This window comes from Panthera pardus, unplaced genomic scaffold, assembly GCF_024362965.1.
Source record: "Panthera pardus isolate Hobbes unplaced genomic scaffold, ASM2436296v1 HiC_scaffold_13, whole genome shotgun sequence".
NCBI lineage: Eukaryota > Metazoa > Chordata > Mammalia > Carnivora > Felidae > Panthera > Panthera pardus.
Genome location: NW_026526688.1, coordinates 109,763,562 through 109,780,000, shown reverse-complemented (window position 1 = coordinate 109,780,000; position 16,439 = coordinate 109,763,562). Strand labels below are relative to the sequence as shown.

Sequence of the window (16,439 nt, the reverse complement as noted above, 5' to 3'; positions counted from 1 at the left end):
GATTAAGAATAATATGGCTCTAGCAGGGACATTCATTTTATCACCATAAAACAAATCACTGCAATCCCAACAATTAAATCAGTCTTTCTGTATCAACTACAATGCTTATTTTAATATAATGGGTGGGCAAATTCTGCTAAACAACACTGGCCAGGAAAAAAATGTTATACCATCATATATATATATATATATATATATATATATATATATATATATATTACAATATTATATAATATAATATATAATATATATAATACAATATTATATATATAATATATAATACTATATATATATATATATATATATATATATATGGAAAGAAAGGAAGAAAACTGACAGACTAATTCACTAAGTACATTTTATTCATGTATCCTGGAAGAAATTGTCTTTAACACAGAATAAAATTTTAATGCAAAAATAGCCATTCACTGGGGAAATGTACCCAGGTATAATTTCATTAAAGAGGATACTATAAGACTGATAACTCCATAAGGAAAAATGTAAGCCTTTTTAGCCTCAGCCTAGTCTATCAAATCCAGCACACAAACGGTGCTCAATAATTTTTTTCTAAAAAACAAAACTGGATCCAAACAGTGGTCTCTTTGTTAGGAATTACATGTGTTACATGCATCTGAAATTTTCTGTATTGCTCACATATGACTCTAGCTGTGTCCTTATATTTGTTTTTTAGTGAACATATTATTCTTTCTTTTATAATTATCTAAATACCAGCCAGAAACAAAGAAGGTATGTTATCATGCAGAATTGTCTTTGTCTTTTATAGACTCACTCACCAGGGCAAGAAATGTGGCTAAGTGCTTACTTAGTACATCTTACACTGGAGGTACCTACAGAGTATTCATTGACTATTTGAATTGAATAATGAAAATACCACTATTCAAGATGCAAAAAAAAAATCCTTTACTTCTACATAATCGCTTCCATTAAGCTCTTTCATTCAGTAATACCTTCTCTGCTTCTTCTTATAATATCTCCACTTAACATGGTTTGAAATGGAATGACCTGTAACCAGGTAAAATAGTAAAAATGCACAGAACTCAGATTTATTTATTTGACTGCCTTAGACTTAATGCCTCCTGAACAAATCAAAGGGATTTGAGCAGAAGTCCATACCAAAAAAAAAAAAAAAAAAAAAAAAGCCATTTCATTGATTTACAAGAAGAATCACTAAATGATCGAGACATAAAATAATACAAACTCAGCAAAGGAAATAGTATTTCATTAAAGTATTTTATCCTAATAAATAATTTCAGAATTATATAAGTTTATAGCTAATAAAATATAAATAATTATAGTTTCTGCATAGAAATGTATGAGGTAAAATAAGTTTAGATATTTAAAGTAATTGTAGATAGTAGATACCTTAAAAACATGAAATACAGCCCCATAATAATTCTTGCTGGGATGTGTTTAAAGTACTAATTTTACAGTCCATCAGTGCTATGATAACATTTTGAACATATAGTTTAGTGGACCATATTTTCCCATTGTAATAATATTCCATAAAATTGCAGCAATTTATTCCTGAATTCAACTTTATTCCTGAATGTCTTTTTATAATTGTTTTGAATAGCTTATAACATCTATATTTATACTATTTTATAATGTGTAATTGCGGACACTTTAAAATATGAGACTTCATAAAAATCTATTGTATTAAAGTAGGGTTGATAAAAACCTTACAACTCTGTATTATTGATTTCAGTATTTAAATTATGTGACCTGGGAAAGATTGAGCCACAGAGAAGTTATGCAACATGTTTTAAGTAAGTTAGATAAAAGAAGTACAAACAAGAGTATAAACTCTGGATTCCAATCAGATCCTTGCTAATATTTTTTACATCATTAAAAAAAATAATAAAGTTACAATCTGAAAACGTAAGGGAGACAGAGAAAGTAATAAAATACTTTAAAACTTGAAGATAACTTTAAATTAAGCTGCTTATGGCACCATTTTTATTAGGTAATGGGAAATATAGGTAAATGTAAAAAAAGACAAAGTTTTACACTTAATACATATGCAACTATATTATAATGTAAATTAGATCTTATTGACTATGAAATTTTTGATTATATAAATTGTGAGTCTCATTACCTCTTATACTGTTAACTTCCATATAAAGTAATTATCTATGAATAGTATATGCTAGATGTTTAAGCTTTGAATTATTAAAATGAATTCAAAGCTAAAAAAACTGATAGTTTAATTATGATATGGAAATTAATCAAAGAAATCAAAAAGTATACGGAAAGAAACAGAAATGAGAACAAAACTGTTCAAAACCTTTGGGATGCAGAAAAAGTGGTTCTGAGAGGGAAGTTTATACCACAAGAAGGAAGAAAAACCTAAGATTACACCTATAGGAGCTATAAAAACAAAAACAAAAACAACACACACACACACACACACACACACACACACACACACACACACACACCCTGAAACCAGTAGGAAGAAGGAAATAATAAAGATTACAGAAGAAATAAAACATATGGAAACTAAAAAAAAAAAAAAAAAAAAGGAACAGATCAATGAAAGCAGGACCTGGTTCTATGAAAAGATGAACAAAATTGATAAACCTCTGGCAAGACTCCTCAAAGAGGGAGAGAGAGCAAGAGAATAGACTCAAATAAACAAAATCTCTAATGAAAGAGGAGAAATAACAACACTGCAGAAATACAAATTGTAAGAGAATATTATGAAAACTGTACACCAACAAATAAGACAATCTAGAAAAAATGGATAAATATCTAGAAACATTTAACCTATCAAAACTAAAGAAGGAAGAAATAGAAAATCTGAATACATCGATTACCAGGCAAGAGACTGAATCAGCAATAAAAAAACTCCCAACAAATAAAGTCCAGGACCACCTGGCTTCACAGGTGAATTCTACCAAACATTTAAAGAAGAGTTAATACCTTTTCTACTCAAACTATTCCAAAAAATAGAAGAAAAACTTCCAAATTCTATGAGGTCACTATCATCCTGATATCAAAAGTAGATAAATACACAAAAAACATACTACAGGCCAATATCTGTGATGAACACAGATGCAAAAATCCTCAACAAAATACTGTCCTAGCAAACTGAATCCAACAATACATTAAAAAAATCATTCACCACAATCAAGTGAGATTTATTCCTGGAATGAAAGGGTGGTTCAATATTCACAAATCAATCAATGTGATATGTCACATCAATAAGAAAATGAAAGAAAAAAACCATATGCTTATTTCAATAGATGCAGATACATTTGACAAAGCACAACACCTATTCATGATAAAAACCCTCAACAAAGTAGGTTTAGAGGGAACATACCTCCACATAATAAAGGCCATATATGAAAAACCCACAGTGGGGGGATAACTAAGAGCTTTCCTCCTAAGGTCAGGAAAAAGACAAGGATGTCCACTCTCAACACTTTTATTCAACATTGTAGTAGAAGTCCTAGCCACAGGTATTAGACAACAAAAAGAAAGAAAAGGCATCCACGCTGGTAAGGAAGAAGTAAAATTTTCACTATTTGCAGATGACATGACACTATGTATAGAAATCCTTAAAGACTCCACGTAAAACTACCAGAACTGATATATGAATTCAGCAATATCACAGGATACAAATTCAACCTACAGAAATCTGTTGCACTTCTATACACTAATAATGAAGCAAAAGGAAAAATTCAGGAAACAATCCCATTTGCAATTGCCCCCAAATAATAGATACCAAAGGATAAACCAAAGAGGTGAAAGACCTGTATTCTGAAAAATATAAAACATTGATAAAGGAAATTGAAGATGACACAAAGAAATAGAAAGACATTCTATGCTCATGGATTGGAAGAACAAATATTGTTAAAATATCTATATTACCCAAAGCAATCTACAGGCTTTATGCAATCCCTATCAAAATACAAACACAGCATTTCTCACTGAGATAGAACAAAAAATCCTATAATTTATATAGAACCACAAAAGACCACAAACAGCCAAAGGAATTTTGAAAAAGAAAAACAAAACTAGAGGTATCACAATTCCAGGCCTTGAGTTATATTACAAAGCTATAGTAATCAAAACAGTATGGTACTGGCACAAAAAGAGACACTCAGATCAATGGAATACAACAGAAAACCCGGAATTGAACCCACAATTATATGATTAACCAATCTTCAACAAAGCAAGAAAGAATATCCAATGGGGAAAAAAAACAGTCTCTTCAACAAATGGTGTTGGGAAAACTGGACAGCAACATGCAAAAGAATGAAACTTGGCCACTTTCTTATACCATACACAAAAATAAACTCAAAATGGATTAAAGAGCTAAATGTGAGACCTGAAGCCATAAACATCCTGGCAGTAATGTCTCTGAGATTGGCCATAGCAATATTTTTTTTTTGTCCAAAATTTCGATTGATTGATTGATTGATTGTCAAATTGGCTAACATACAGTGTGTAAAGTGTGCTCTAGGTTTTTTGGGGTAGATTCCTGTGGTTCGTCACTTACATACAACACCCAGTGCTCATCCCAACAAGTGCCCTCCTCAATGCCCATCACCCATTTCCCCTCTCCACCCCCCCCCCATCCACCCTCAGTTTGTTCTCTGTATTTAAAAGTCTCTTAGGGTTTGCTTCCTTCCCTCTCTGTTTGTAACTATTTTTTTTCCTTCCGTTTTCCCACGGTCTTCTCTTAAATTTCTCAAGATCCACATATGAGTGCAAATATATGATATCTGTCCTTCTATGACTGATTTATTTCACTCAGCATAATACCTTCCAATTCCATCCACATAGCAATGTTTTTCTAAACATGTCTCCTGAGGCACAGGAAATAAAAGCAAAACTACACTATCAGGACTACATCAAACAAAAACACTTTTGCACAAGGCAAGTCAGAGAAAGACAAATACCATATGATTTCACTCATATTTGAGGTTTAAGAAACGAAACAAACAAGCAAAGGAAGGAAAAAGAGGGAGAGAGAGAGAGAAAGGTCAGGGGGAGAGACAAACCAGGAAACAGACTTAATTATAGAGAACAAACTAATGGTCACCAGAGGGGAGCTGGGTGGGGGGATGCGTGAAATAGGTGATGGGGATTAAGGAGGGCACTTGTCATGACAAGCACTGGGTAATGTATGGAGGTATTGGATCACTGTATTTTATACCTGAAACTAATATAACACTGTATGTTAACTATACCTGAATGAAAATAAAATAACATTAAAAATACTAAAATAAAGTGAATGTAAAAATAAAATTTAAACAGGAGTTTATCTGTTTTCAAGGAATAATATACAAAAAAATACAGCAATTAGCAAATATTTTTAGGTTTCAATTCTGAAAGGCAATTGTTAATTTAGCTAACAAGTCGTGCCCTGATATGGATCCTTGGTGGTCATTTTAAATATGAGTATTAGAAAAGTATGTTAGAATAAATTACCCTATTTTGTCTTATGGGAGAGCCAAACCTGGCCAAAATGCCATACATTAATCTGTTTTCTATGTCACAATGCTTTGTCTGTAAAAATGCTAACTAAACCTGTAGCCCAGTCTCTATATAAACATTATGAAAAGCATGTTTTGTAAACACAATATTTTAACCTTAAAAAAAAAATCCAAAAATTAAGGTAGGAGGAGTCTTAGAACATACATGATTTAGAATTTATGCATTATTTAATAAAATAATGCTCCATTGTTTTCTAAAGGTGTATGCAGGGTTTTGCAAACTTTCTAAGAAAGCCATTTATGGAAACTTTGGTGAAAATCTATTAACATAGAATGAGCCTATGTTTTCCTAATGATGAAATGAATGGTTACATGTTTTTATTGGTTTTGTTCCTTTCGATTTAGGACTTTGTTTTAAGCTAGAGTTGGCAGTGGTTTTGATCCTGTATTTTGTCGGCATGGCTAAAGAAGCCTGAGGCTGTCACTGACAAATTTAAGATACAAACATAGCAGAAGGCAAAGACTAAATGAGAAATTATGAATGAGTACGGAGGTAAAATAAAGGAATGTCAAAAAGAACAATAAAGAAAAAATGAAGTTATTTTATATTGGTGGTAGAGCAGAATAAATTCTGCACCAGTTCTATAAGTTATTGATCCTGATTTAAAGGTTAAAGGATCGACAGGAAGATACACACATACAGACATGAATTTTTCTAAATAAACCCTTTTAAAAATCAAATTTTGGATTAGAAACCTGAAAGAAGTTATTATGCACTGCACTACAGATCTTCTAAGACACTTTTAACCTAATGGAATGACACAATTATCAAAGGTTCTTAAATAAAATAACCAGAAGTTTCTTGATTTGCAGACTCGCTTGAAGGGAGAAAAGCATGTAAGACAAGTGCTGAGTTACTGCAGGGGAATCTGAGGAAGATTGGTATCGCCTGATCATCTGCCTCAGGGAATCCTACCCAGCAATGACGGTCTTCTGTTGAAAAGATAACTTAAGAATAGTTGAATCTGAGTATTTAGTCATCACATTGTCCACTAATGTACACATTTACAAAGAAATACACAAAAAGCTCATTAATCAAGTGATTGTGTAGAGTAGCCAAGACTTTGAAATCCAGATGTCCTCAAATACCAGGCCCCATACAAGTGATAAAGGTGTCAACACCCTTGCCCTTAACTGGGCCTTTTACAAACATTCTATGCAAGTTCATTGTCATCATCTATTTTTCAGCAAAAGGAAAAAGAGGATAAACTAGAATGAAGTCCCCACACACAGGCTGATAGCGACACATTTCTGCTTGCTGTACAGAACTCCTATGGTCTAGACCCACAAGAAAGATGAAATGCAGCAAGAGATCCAAGCAGCTGCTCAATGTAATGAGATGCTGGAAGCAGGGTGAGTGACAGAAATGACATAAGGGCACAGAGGAGCCCAACTTTGACATGTGTCACGCAACTCTGGAACTCTGGGAAAGAGCAGCAGATGGACCAAACCGATGCATACCCATCAGGAAGAAGTAGCTGACTCTGAGCAATGGTGTCGGGCAGGTTATGAGGTGGAGAGAAATTGTGGCATACAGTGACAGGCCCTGCAAACTGGCTACAGCCACAAACCAAAGGACAGTCTTCAAATGTAGACAGTGCTGAGAGGACCATTACTACACATCACTGGCTTTAAGGACATCCATAATCCTAGAGAGCTTCACTGTTAGTGTTGCCATCTACTAACTAAAGGCCAATGACGATAGCTGTTTTTAACACAAATTAACGAAAATGTTTTACTAGAAATGTATTCAAAATGGAACGACTATTTCAATAATTTTAGACCTAAAAAATTCATATTTTGAGAACACCAGTAAACTCTAATAGGAAAACTTATTTTGTTTGTTTTTGGGTAGTAATAACTATGCCTCATTAAGACCCCTTTTTATTTTTAAGCCAATAGTGTCCTTCCATTACACTGAGTTTCCTGATGAGTTTACAGACGTAGCATTAAAGATAATATTCGGTTTTGAATATAGGACAAAATTAGGGAATGGCTCAAAAAATCCACACTAGGAAGTCCACATTGCCTTGGGGAGAGAAAACAGCAAACTTGAGAAGCTTTTATAAAGAAGAGTTGTAAAAGAATGCAAATTCCTTAGGATGACCGTGAGCTTGGGAAGGGAAATGTTATGGTTGTAACTAAATGCTGAAGATTTTTTAAAAAATGAAAAATAAAATGACTTTTAGATATAAAATACCATTTTTCTTGGGTCTCACTTTTTAAAGCATATTTTCTTTATATTTATTGAATTAAACGAGAGAAACAGCCTAAATCATAGCATAAAAGCTCTCCGTAAAGCGTAAAGAATGTCTTGACTCTGAGTTGCTGAAAGCTCTTGAATAAGACTAGTTCACCAAAAGATGTGGAGCTCAGGCAAACAGTAGGCATTCAAAAAAATATTTGCTGAATGAAGAAACTGAGGTAGCCTAGATACAGCTCAAGAATAACACAGATTGGGGCCTTTTGAAAACCAAAGGCCATTTTGAACAGAAACTAATAAAGATAGCTCAAAGAAAATGATCTTTTCAAAATCCTGGCTTTCTAGATGCTCTAGGTTTTCCTGAAAGTGAAGGACTACCAATCTACTATGACTTCTATCTCCCACCTTCTTTAAGAGCAGTTAGCCTATCTACCTTCTCCGCCCCTCCCCCCCCCCCAACCCCGCCACCTTGAGAAGGCCAGAAAAAGGTATTCTGCCATTGGTTTAACCTCATTTCTTCCTTTGGCTAGGTCACCACGATGTGTTAATATTCCCCACTATGTTCCTTTACAGTAGAGAGGGTGTACAACTGTCACTGCCAGGTTGGTCCTTGGGGAGTGGACAGAATGTGCACTACACTGGCATGGGAAGCATGTGCTGTAGTATTCTAGGGATGATATGCCACCATTAAACAATTCAAGTCTAGGTGCTAGTGTTAGGTGGGACAGCCACCAGGAATGGATGGAACATGTGACTGCATGCAGGAGTGTGCTGGGAGATTATGCGTTTGAGAATATGTTGAAAAGTCTAGTGTTTTACCCTGATAACAAAGTTACTGTCAAGTGTATGTGGGAAGAAAGACACCCAATTTTGTATAAAGGATATGGTTTTATAGAGAGGGTGTGGCTTTGGTCAGGTTATATAACTGATGGCCTGAGTTCTTAGAGCTTAGATATACAGGTAAATTTGGGTTCTAACAGAGCTGGTCAATAAATATTCTCTACCAAACTACCCATAGCTATAGCAAACTCTGAGGTAAAGAGAAAAAGAACATGGTTGTACAAATGAAGAAATTAATTAGGGTCTTTCTGAAGGCCTGTGTACTGATTAATGAAGAGATTCCCACACAAGCATATCACTAGCACAATAACTACATTAAAAATATACGTGACAATTTATATGCCACCTGTCTTGTAGTCAGAATCATGGCCTGGGTGATTTCTTAAAGTGTCTTCTATTCTGAAAGGTTTCTTATATCATTCAATATTTAAAAAATGTTAGCCACCAAAGAGCTGTGTGGGTCTTACAGAGCATACAAATGATGCCTAATGTGTTATATCTGTGACTCTGTGGCCACATCCACACAAGGAGAATTAAGCAGAAACTTAAATAACTTAGTTATTGAATTCAAGGAAATAAACCAAAGCACTTTGGGCTCAGTAATCAACTGGACATTTCTCTCCATCTCAGTATCATGCTTAATTGCTCTAACATTTGCTATGTATAGTCTCAGCATGTAACCATAAAGACAAATACTAACTCAATTTGTGAGATCCCAGAGACAAAATGAAATCAATATTATTGTTGTGATTTGAAGAGAACAGTTTTCTGAGAAGTGCTGATATAATTTTATTTCATCAAAAATATAAACTATAAGGTGAGATTCTGTTTACATGTTGATATTTACATAGGATTAATACCGATCATCCTAAACCAAAACCTAGTAAAGAGTCAAATTTAGGTGAGAAAGACTGCTTATTAAAACCCTGCTTGTGATCACCAAGGAATAGGTTTATTAGGATGAACTACACATACCGAGGTGCTGTTATTCTAATATCATTCAGCTGTTTAAAGATTCAGTCTCTCTAGTGGCTAATGCCACTTTATTTCCCCTGATTCTTGCCCAAGAGAAGAATGTATCAAGTCATATAAACATTTTGCTTGACTGAAAGAGCTAATGAATCCAACTTACAAAGATGATGCTTTCTGAATCACTGATAAAGCTAAATGGGATATCTGCTTATTTGGTTAAAAAAAAAAATCTCTTTATCTAATGCGACTGGCATCAATGATTCATAAAATTACTTGTGTTCAAATTTTAGCTCAGGGGCAAGAGTGAGATGAATAGACCTACTGAACAATGTCCTCGACACAGCTCTCCACCTTTCCACTGTAAAAAGAAAAAAAATGACCGACTACCTCTAGCAGACTTAGGTCAGTGCACTGAAATATAAATAGAGAGTACACTTTAATAGAATCAGCTGTTCTATTCAACCAAAGAGGAAAAGTCAGCATAGGTGACTGGCAACTTGTGGTTTATAGGTATTTTTATTTCCTCAATTGCCTAGATGTCTCCCTGACCTGAGAATTTCCAGCTTCTTTATTTCTACAACATGAATAATACAGTTATCCAAGACCATGTCTTACTAATGCCACCTACAGAATTAAAGCCCATGTTGACACTGTTGGGTAATCTTTCCAAATAATGGTTAGCTATCTGATGAATCATTTCTCTGAATTTGTTTTATGCTTATTTTCCTTTAATACATCCTTTAATACTTTTTAAACACCCTATTGTTTCCATTCTTTTTTGGAATGGCTTCTAGACAAGTGGCTGGTAGAATTAGTAGTTACATACATGGAATCACAAAAATGAGAACACAAAACTATGAGAGCAACTGAAGCAAAATTAACACTTCGAAAACAGCCATGAGACAAAAAAGAGGTAAAAAGTGTGTTTAGTATATGTGTGCATAGGCAGTGAGATGTCCACAGAAATGCTGGCAACGACTCATTTATATTTCTAAAAGAACCTGGGTAATTGAAGTGAATGGAGGTCAAGAATGTATCAGGAAAGTGCACAAAAACCTAGGATAAAAAGGCTGCCAAATGTGAAATTCCATTGAAATTCACCAAGACCATGAAAGGTTTTTAAAAATGGTTCTTTTCATACTCTATTCTTGAAGATAAGCTGTTTTCTAGACATAGGTGTACATTTTATAGTACCTTTTGACTGATACATTTACAATTTGATATTATGTCCTCAAACCATCATTAGTAGTTAAAATCACAATGTGCTCAAATATACCACATTTGTCTATATTTCAAGACAGAGAAAAGAATATGTGAAAAAATTGACAAAATCAATACATATAATCAAAATAGTAGTATACTTTTAAAAAGAAAATTACTTTTGTGTCTTAGAATAGGCCTAGTTCCTAAACTTATCAGTTATTTGAAATAATTTTTTTTTCTGATATATATGAAACTCCAAGTTAGGATTTTCCATTTCTAATGTAATCATACCTTTCACATCTTCATCCTCAATTGTTGTATTTGAACTCTCAGTTGACTCCTGTTGAGAAGAAAACATGTGTTAAGTTGCAAACAATGGATAACTTCATTTTTATTCTTCTTAAAATTGGCAAGTGATGTACATATCATGCAAAGTTCTTCAGCAGGCTGTGCACGTATATTGACATGCAGATGGACAAATACATTATGTGGTTTTGATAGAAATAAAATGGCAAATGCTGAAAACATTTCAGAAAGGGAGTACTCTGGTGGCCTAATCTCTGAAGCAGGAAAAATCTGGGTTATTTGTAGAAGCAGCCAAAGTATGCAACTTATTTTAAGAGCTGTGTTAGGCCATCTTTGGTTACGGTGCCTGATCAGGTGTGCTTTTTCTATGTAGCTATCAGAAATTGAACATATTGGCCTTCTGAATTTGACCCTAAAATAGAACAATTTCTATTCCTAATTAATCAGTAAATAATCCTTTCTTTGTATAAGGCACTATATCAAGCACTGAATTTACAGCCTATTTGTCCTACTCCTACGTAGAGACAGAAAGCATTTCATTGCATCATTTGATGAAGAAGCTGGGGGCCCTAAGCTGAGTTATACTGAAATTACTTTTAACAAGAATTTCTATGTTTGTGATCAGCACAATAGAATTATATGAATAATTTACTTTTTAAAGGACAATCAGATTTTTTCCATCCATTTCTAAATTAGAAACTGGCTGTTATTGATAAGAAGCCTGCTCCCATAGTGGAAAGACAAAGCTATTTCTTTGTAAAACTACAAATGAAGTTGAAGGCTAATGAGCACACTTAAAAGGACACTGTAACTGCCAATATTAAGATAGTTTCTTACAATGGTTTCATAAATTTTTCCATTAATAACGTACCAATAAAATATTTTCTAGCAAAGAAATTTAGTAGTATTCATAAAAAAACACACAATTTTCTACTCGAAATGGTTAAGGGCTAGAGCTGAAAGAAATTAGAAACAAACCTCCAATCGAGATCTATGTGTTCAGTGATGAAAAACAGATTTTAGAAAATGATGGAAATACCAATCAGTGTCCTTTTAGAGGTTCAATATTCAAAAAAGCAATCAATTTATATAAATAGCTTATGTAATATTTAAACCAAAGGGACAGACTAATTAAAGGTGTATCCAGACTCTCCATACACACAAAACCAAAGCAGAGTCTTCATGCGTTTCTTAATGTGACCTAAGTGTTCAAATTTAAACTCAGGATGGAGGTAAACCCATGCACTGTAGAAATAAATTAATTCATGTAAGCAAGAAATGTCATGCAGCAACTCTTACAAATGATATAGCTAGAACTATTGAAGTATCCACTCCAGCTGTTATGCTCGGTCTTTCATTTACTAATGATATTAAAAAAAAGTTCTCCTATATGATTCTCCTTCCTGTCTACTTCAAGTCATTTAGGGACTTAAAATATTTTAAGTGTCATGAACATAAAACACATCTCATATTAAAGTATACTTGAGTTTTACTTTAATGATTTTAATATTGATCCACTAAATGTTAAACCAGAGGAAATGTGTTCTCTAATAAACATTGCTGATAAGAGTAAGGAGAAGTTGGACCCATGAATATATTTGATATCTGAGAAAAAATCTGATGAAGTATATTTTTTTCCTTTTAGACACACAATGAGAATTAATAAACAGGAAACATGGAATACATTCAGAAAATGTCTCCTTTTATCCTATAAACATGTATACAGATACTATTATTCAGTTAACATGCTACACAATCAACAACAGACAAAAAATGTTACAGTCTTCTTCAGACTGTCACTAAATATGTTATTGAAATGCATATAATTCAACAAAACAAACATTTCATAAGAAGTTAAACTCCCTGATATCCTCAGTTTCATGCCAAACAACAGAAACAACACCAACAACAGAGAATTAACAGAAAAAGCACAATATGACAGAATAAAACTCAAAAGCAACATTAAATTTAAACAGACACCTATGAACTCAAGTTGACTTTTTTTTGAAGACAGTGAAATGACATAGCAAGAAATTATAAAATTTCATGCAGAATATATCTAAAGTACAATGCACAAACAGGCATGGAGAAGAAAATAAAAAGACCAGATGGAATTGCTTAAGATACACAGTCATCTTGACATAAAGACTTTGCTTAACCCAAGTCTTATTGACTAATAGTACCATTCATTTCTCTTTCAGGATGTCATTCATTTTTGTTTTGAAAGAAACATGGATACAATTCTAGATAAATTAGGTCCCAGAAAAAAAAATTGTGGTAGAAAAAGGGTCAAAATTTTCTTTCCCATGTTTAAATAATGAATTATTTTTGCTTTGGATATTTGATGAAATGTGTGATCTTATTAAAGCAAGATGATGTTGATTCTTTCTGAATACCTTGTTTCCATCAGGGTTGTGGATAACAGTAGTTTGGGGCTCCTGAGTGAGAACAAAATAGAGAAAGAAACAGTTCGCATTGGTAAGTACATTCTTACTAGTGTGAGGACAGAGCAGAGTGAGCCAGCTGACACAACTAACTAGTGACAAGAGCTTAAGCAATGTTAACTACTGTCAGAGGTAGCAGTGACAAGATCACTGATGAAAGATCTCCCTGGTGAGCCCATGAGATAGGATATCTCAGTACCCAGCAGCAGCATGCAAAAGACCTTATTCGCGATCAGTAAACAGACAAGGCTTTGAAGTTTGGAGACCTAAAGAGGCACTCACTGTTTCACAAAGTCCTATACCAGATAGAGCTTTCCTTTCTTCTTGAGTGAGTAGCCTGTTAATGTTTGTCCTATAAAAAACTGACCAACGACACTAGAGATTAGAACTCTTTAAAATAATCTTGAATTCTTTGTGAGGATTTTTTTCCAGATGTATTGCCTTAAGAATTGATTATGGTGTCATCACTATAGTTAATAGTGTATAGTTAATACACAGAAGAATACTCTTGGAAAATCGAGAACATTGTCCCATGCTTAAGAAAAGGTTATCCTAAGGAGTGTATTCGAAAGTCCACATGAAACTCTGCGGAATATTTAAAAGGTTCATTTAAAGGATTCTAGAACTAATCCCATAATCACTATAATTTGAGACATATTGCTGTTAAATGCCATGTGAGTCCATACCTAAATGAAATTTCAGCTTTATAAACTACATTTACAGATTTGCTTGTGAAGTCATGCTTTTCCAAGAAGAGAACATTTTTCCTTTCTGCTTTCTACCAGAGACTTGAAGAAATATTCCCAAGTGGAAAATAACAGTCAAATGACTGATGTTGACAAAGATTCAGTGTCCATATATCATTGGCATGCTTGGCACTTTCATTGCATGATGTGGTAACTGAGAGTTACTGCAGCCCATTGAGAGTTTTCTCCTACTCTGAGAGCTCTCTGTCCTCTAGACCCTCCTCTTTACCACCTTTGTGCTGCAACACGTAAAGAACGTATTTACTGCTTCCCTTCTTCCTTTCTCTGGCCAGAGGGGTGATCCACAGAGCTTTTTAACTCATAGATAACCTGCTACCTTGATGTGTCCTTTTCCTTTAAATGTTTTCAAATTGACCCTTCTGGTTAACCCAAGTGAAGTAATCCCTTAGTATGTTTTATTCATTTAAGATAATACTATAGAGGACAGTCAAAAATCAGAACTATTTCAGAAAACCCTAAATCAAAATATGGAATAATTTGAGCAAAATATTATGGAACTCAGAGTACTGAAGGGCAGCATTCAAATCTTGACTTTTATGTAACACTGCCTCAAAGTATTAAAATGATTTAGTTGTAAACAGTGTGAATGTGATTAAAATGGACAAAACCGCTTTCTCCCTGACAATTCAAAGTCCTATGCTATACATTTCATTCTTTGGATTAAAGTGAAACAGTGATAATTTAAAATACAACAAACAAAAAGCTTCAAACTGCCCAATGCCTCTTTATCTCAGAAAGTGAGGTCTTACAAAGCCCTGCTGTGTTTTAATGAGAGGGAAACGGTAGCTCTGAATAAGGTCTACATTTACTGTTGTCTAGCAATAATCCCCTTAGCTCTCCTTGATGTCAATATTTGCGTTATGAAAGGAGGAAACCATTGTTTGCATAATCTAGAGCTATCATCAGAAGAAGAGCTAAGAGCAACCAAAGCGCATTCTACTGTATTTCTAAGGCAGCATGCAACAATTTCAACTACAGAGACCACAGCTATCAGAATAATGTTCAACAATGAAATGAGATCATCTCATGTTAGAAACACACTGCTTGGCAACTACCTTAACAAAAAGAAAAAAAGAAGTGAATGAAAGTTTTTTGTATCTTCGAAAGAAAAACAAAACCCAACAAAATGTTTATATATATATATATATATATATATATATATATATATATATATATATATATATAGTGAAAGCAAATGAGAGAAACAACAAAAAAACAGTAAAGAACTCAAGAAGGGTTACAAAGAGTCCAGGTATACCAGCGCCGGGGTAGGAATATTTTCTTTGGGGCTGGTTACCACGTTGGCTTTGTTGTTTATCTGTAGGTATGCAGAAAATAGAAACAGAGACGCCTTAAACCCCTTGGTAGCCAATGTCTCTATATGCAGCATGTCTATATGGAGATATAGACATGAAAATAAAGAGCCACTGAAGATGAACATGAAAGACACAGTGATGCTTGATGGGAATGATAATCAATTCCAGTCTCTGATGGTCACACACAGGCTAGGACCGCATCTGTGATGGTGGAATGTAAAACAGACTTGGCTGCTTTGGCTGTGCCACCTTAGCCAACAAAGAACTGCTTCAGTGGAGCTCAAATCAAGTTCCAGAGTATGAAATAAATATAAACATTTTCATACTCTTCAGGTTGGATTCTGTTTCCCAGCTTCCAATTGTTTGTTCACTGTTATGAATACATTCCTTTTTTTTTTTTCATTTTTTTTCCCCATTTTATTCTTGTTCCTGAAGTCACACATAGACTGTCTCTCTCTGGGAAGCCATCGTCACTTTGCTTCATAGGTATTCAATTAAAAACTTAGATCTCTGATGAAATGCTGACTTTGTAATGTAATATTTTAAATAATAAGTCTGGGCTTCCTTTAAAAAACACATCTTCCATTATAAATGACCAAACTGAACTCTTTACTATATTGAACGTAAAAAAAATTATTTTTCACAATTGTGTGAGAGGGAAACACCGTGTCTTCCATCACAGTGTTATCGCTACTGTTGAAGCTTATATCTGGTAAGATCATTCCCTTGCTTTAACATAGTTGGGTTGACCTTAAAGAAAGACCATATCACAATGGAAGCCACACTGTGAAAGTAACTCAGAGAGTCAATAAGTATTACAATGGGTCCACAGAGAAAACTCTTTGTAGACAAGTGGCAACTTG

General features: G+C 33.9%; 1 protein-coding gene across 21 annotated transcripts in view; it reads right to left on the bottom strand.

Moving 5' to 3' along the window:
• Positions 1-16,439, bottom strand: part of CAMK2D (calcium/calmodulin dependent protein kinase II delta) — a 313,320-nt gene that overhangs the window by 27,471 nt on the left and 269,410 nt on the right. For 9 of the 21 annotated variants that reach the window (XM_019418160.2, XM_019418184.2, XM_019418166.2 and 6 more), the window contains one exon: positions 11,035-11,083. In XM_019418160.2, coding sequence (XP_019273705.1) covers positions 11,035-11,083 — 49 coding nt within the window. Of the gene's footprint in view, positions 1-11,034; positions 11,084-13,445; positions 13,488-15,518; positions 15,579-16,439 lie in introns of all 21 variants that reach the window. The other 12 variants (XM_019418019.2, XM_019418098.2, XM_019418067.2 and 9 more) reach the window with 2 other exon arrangements.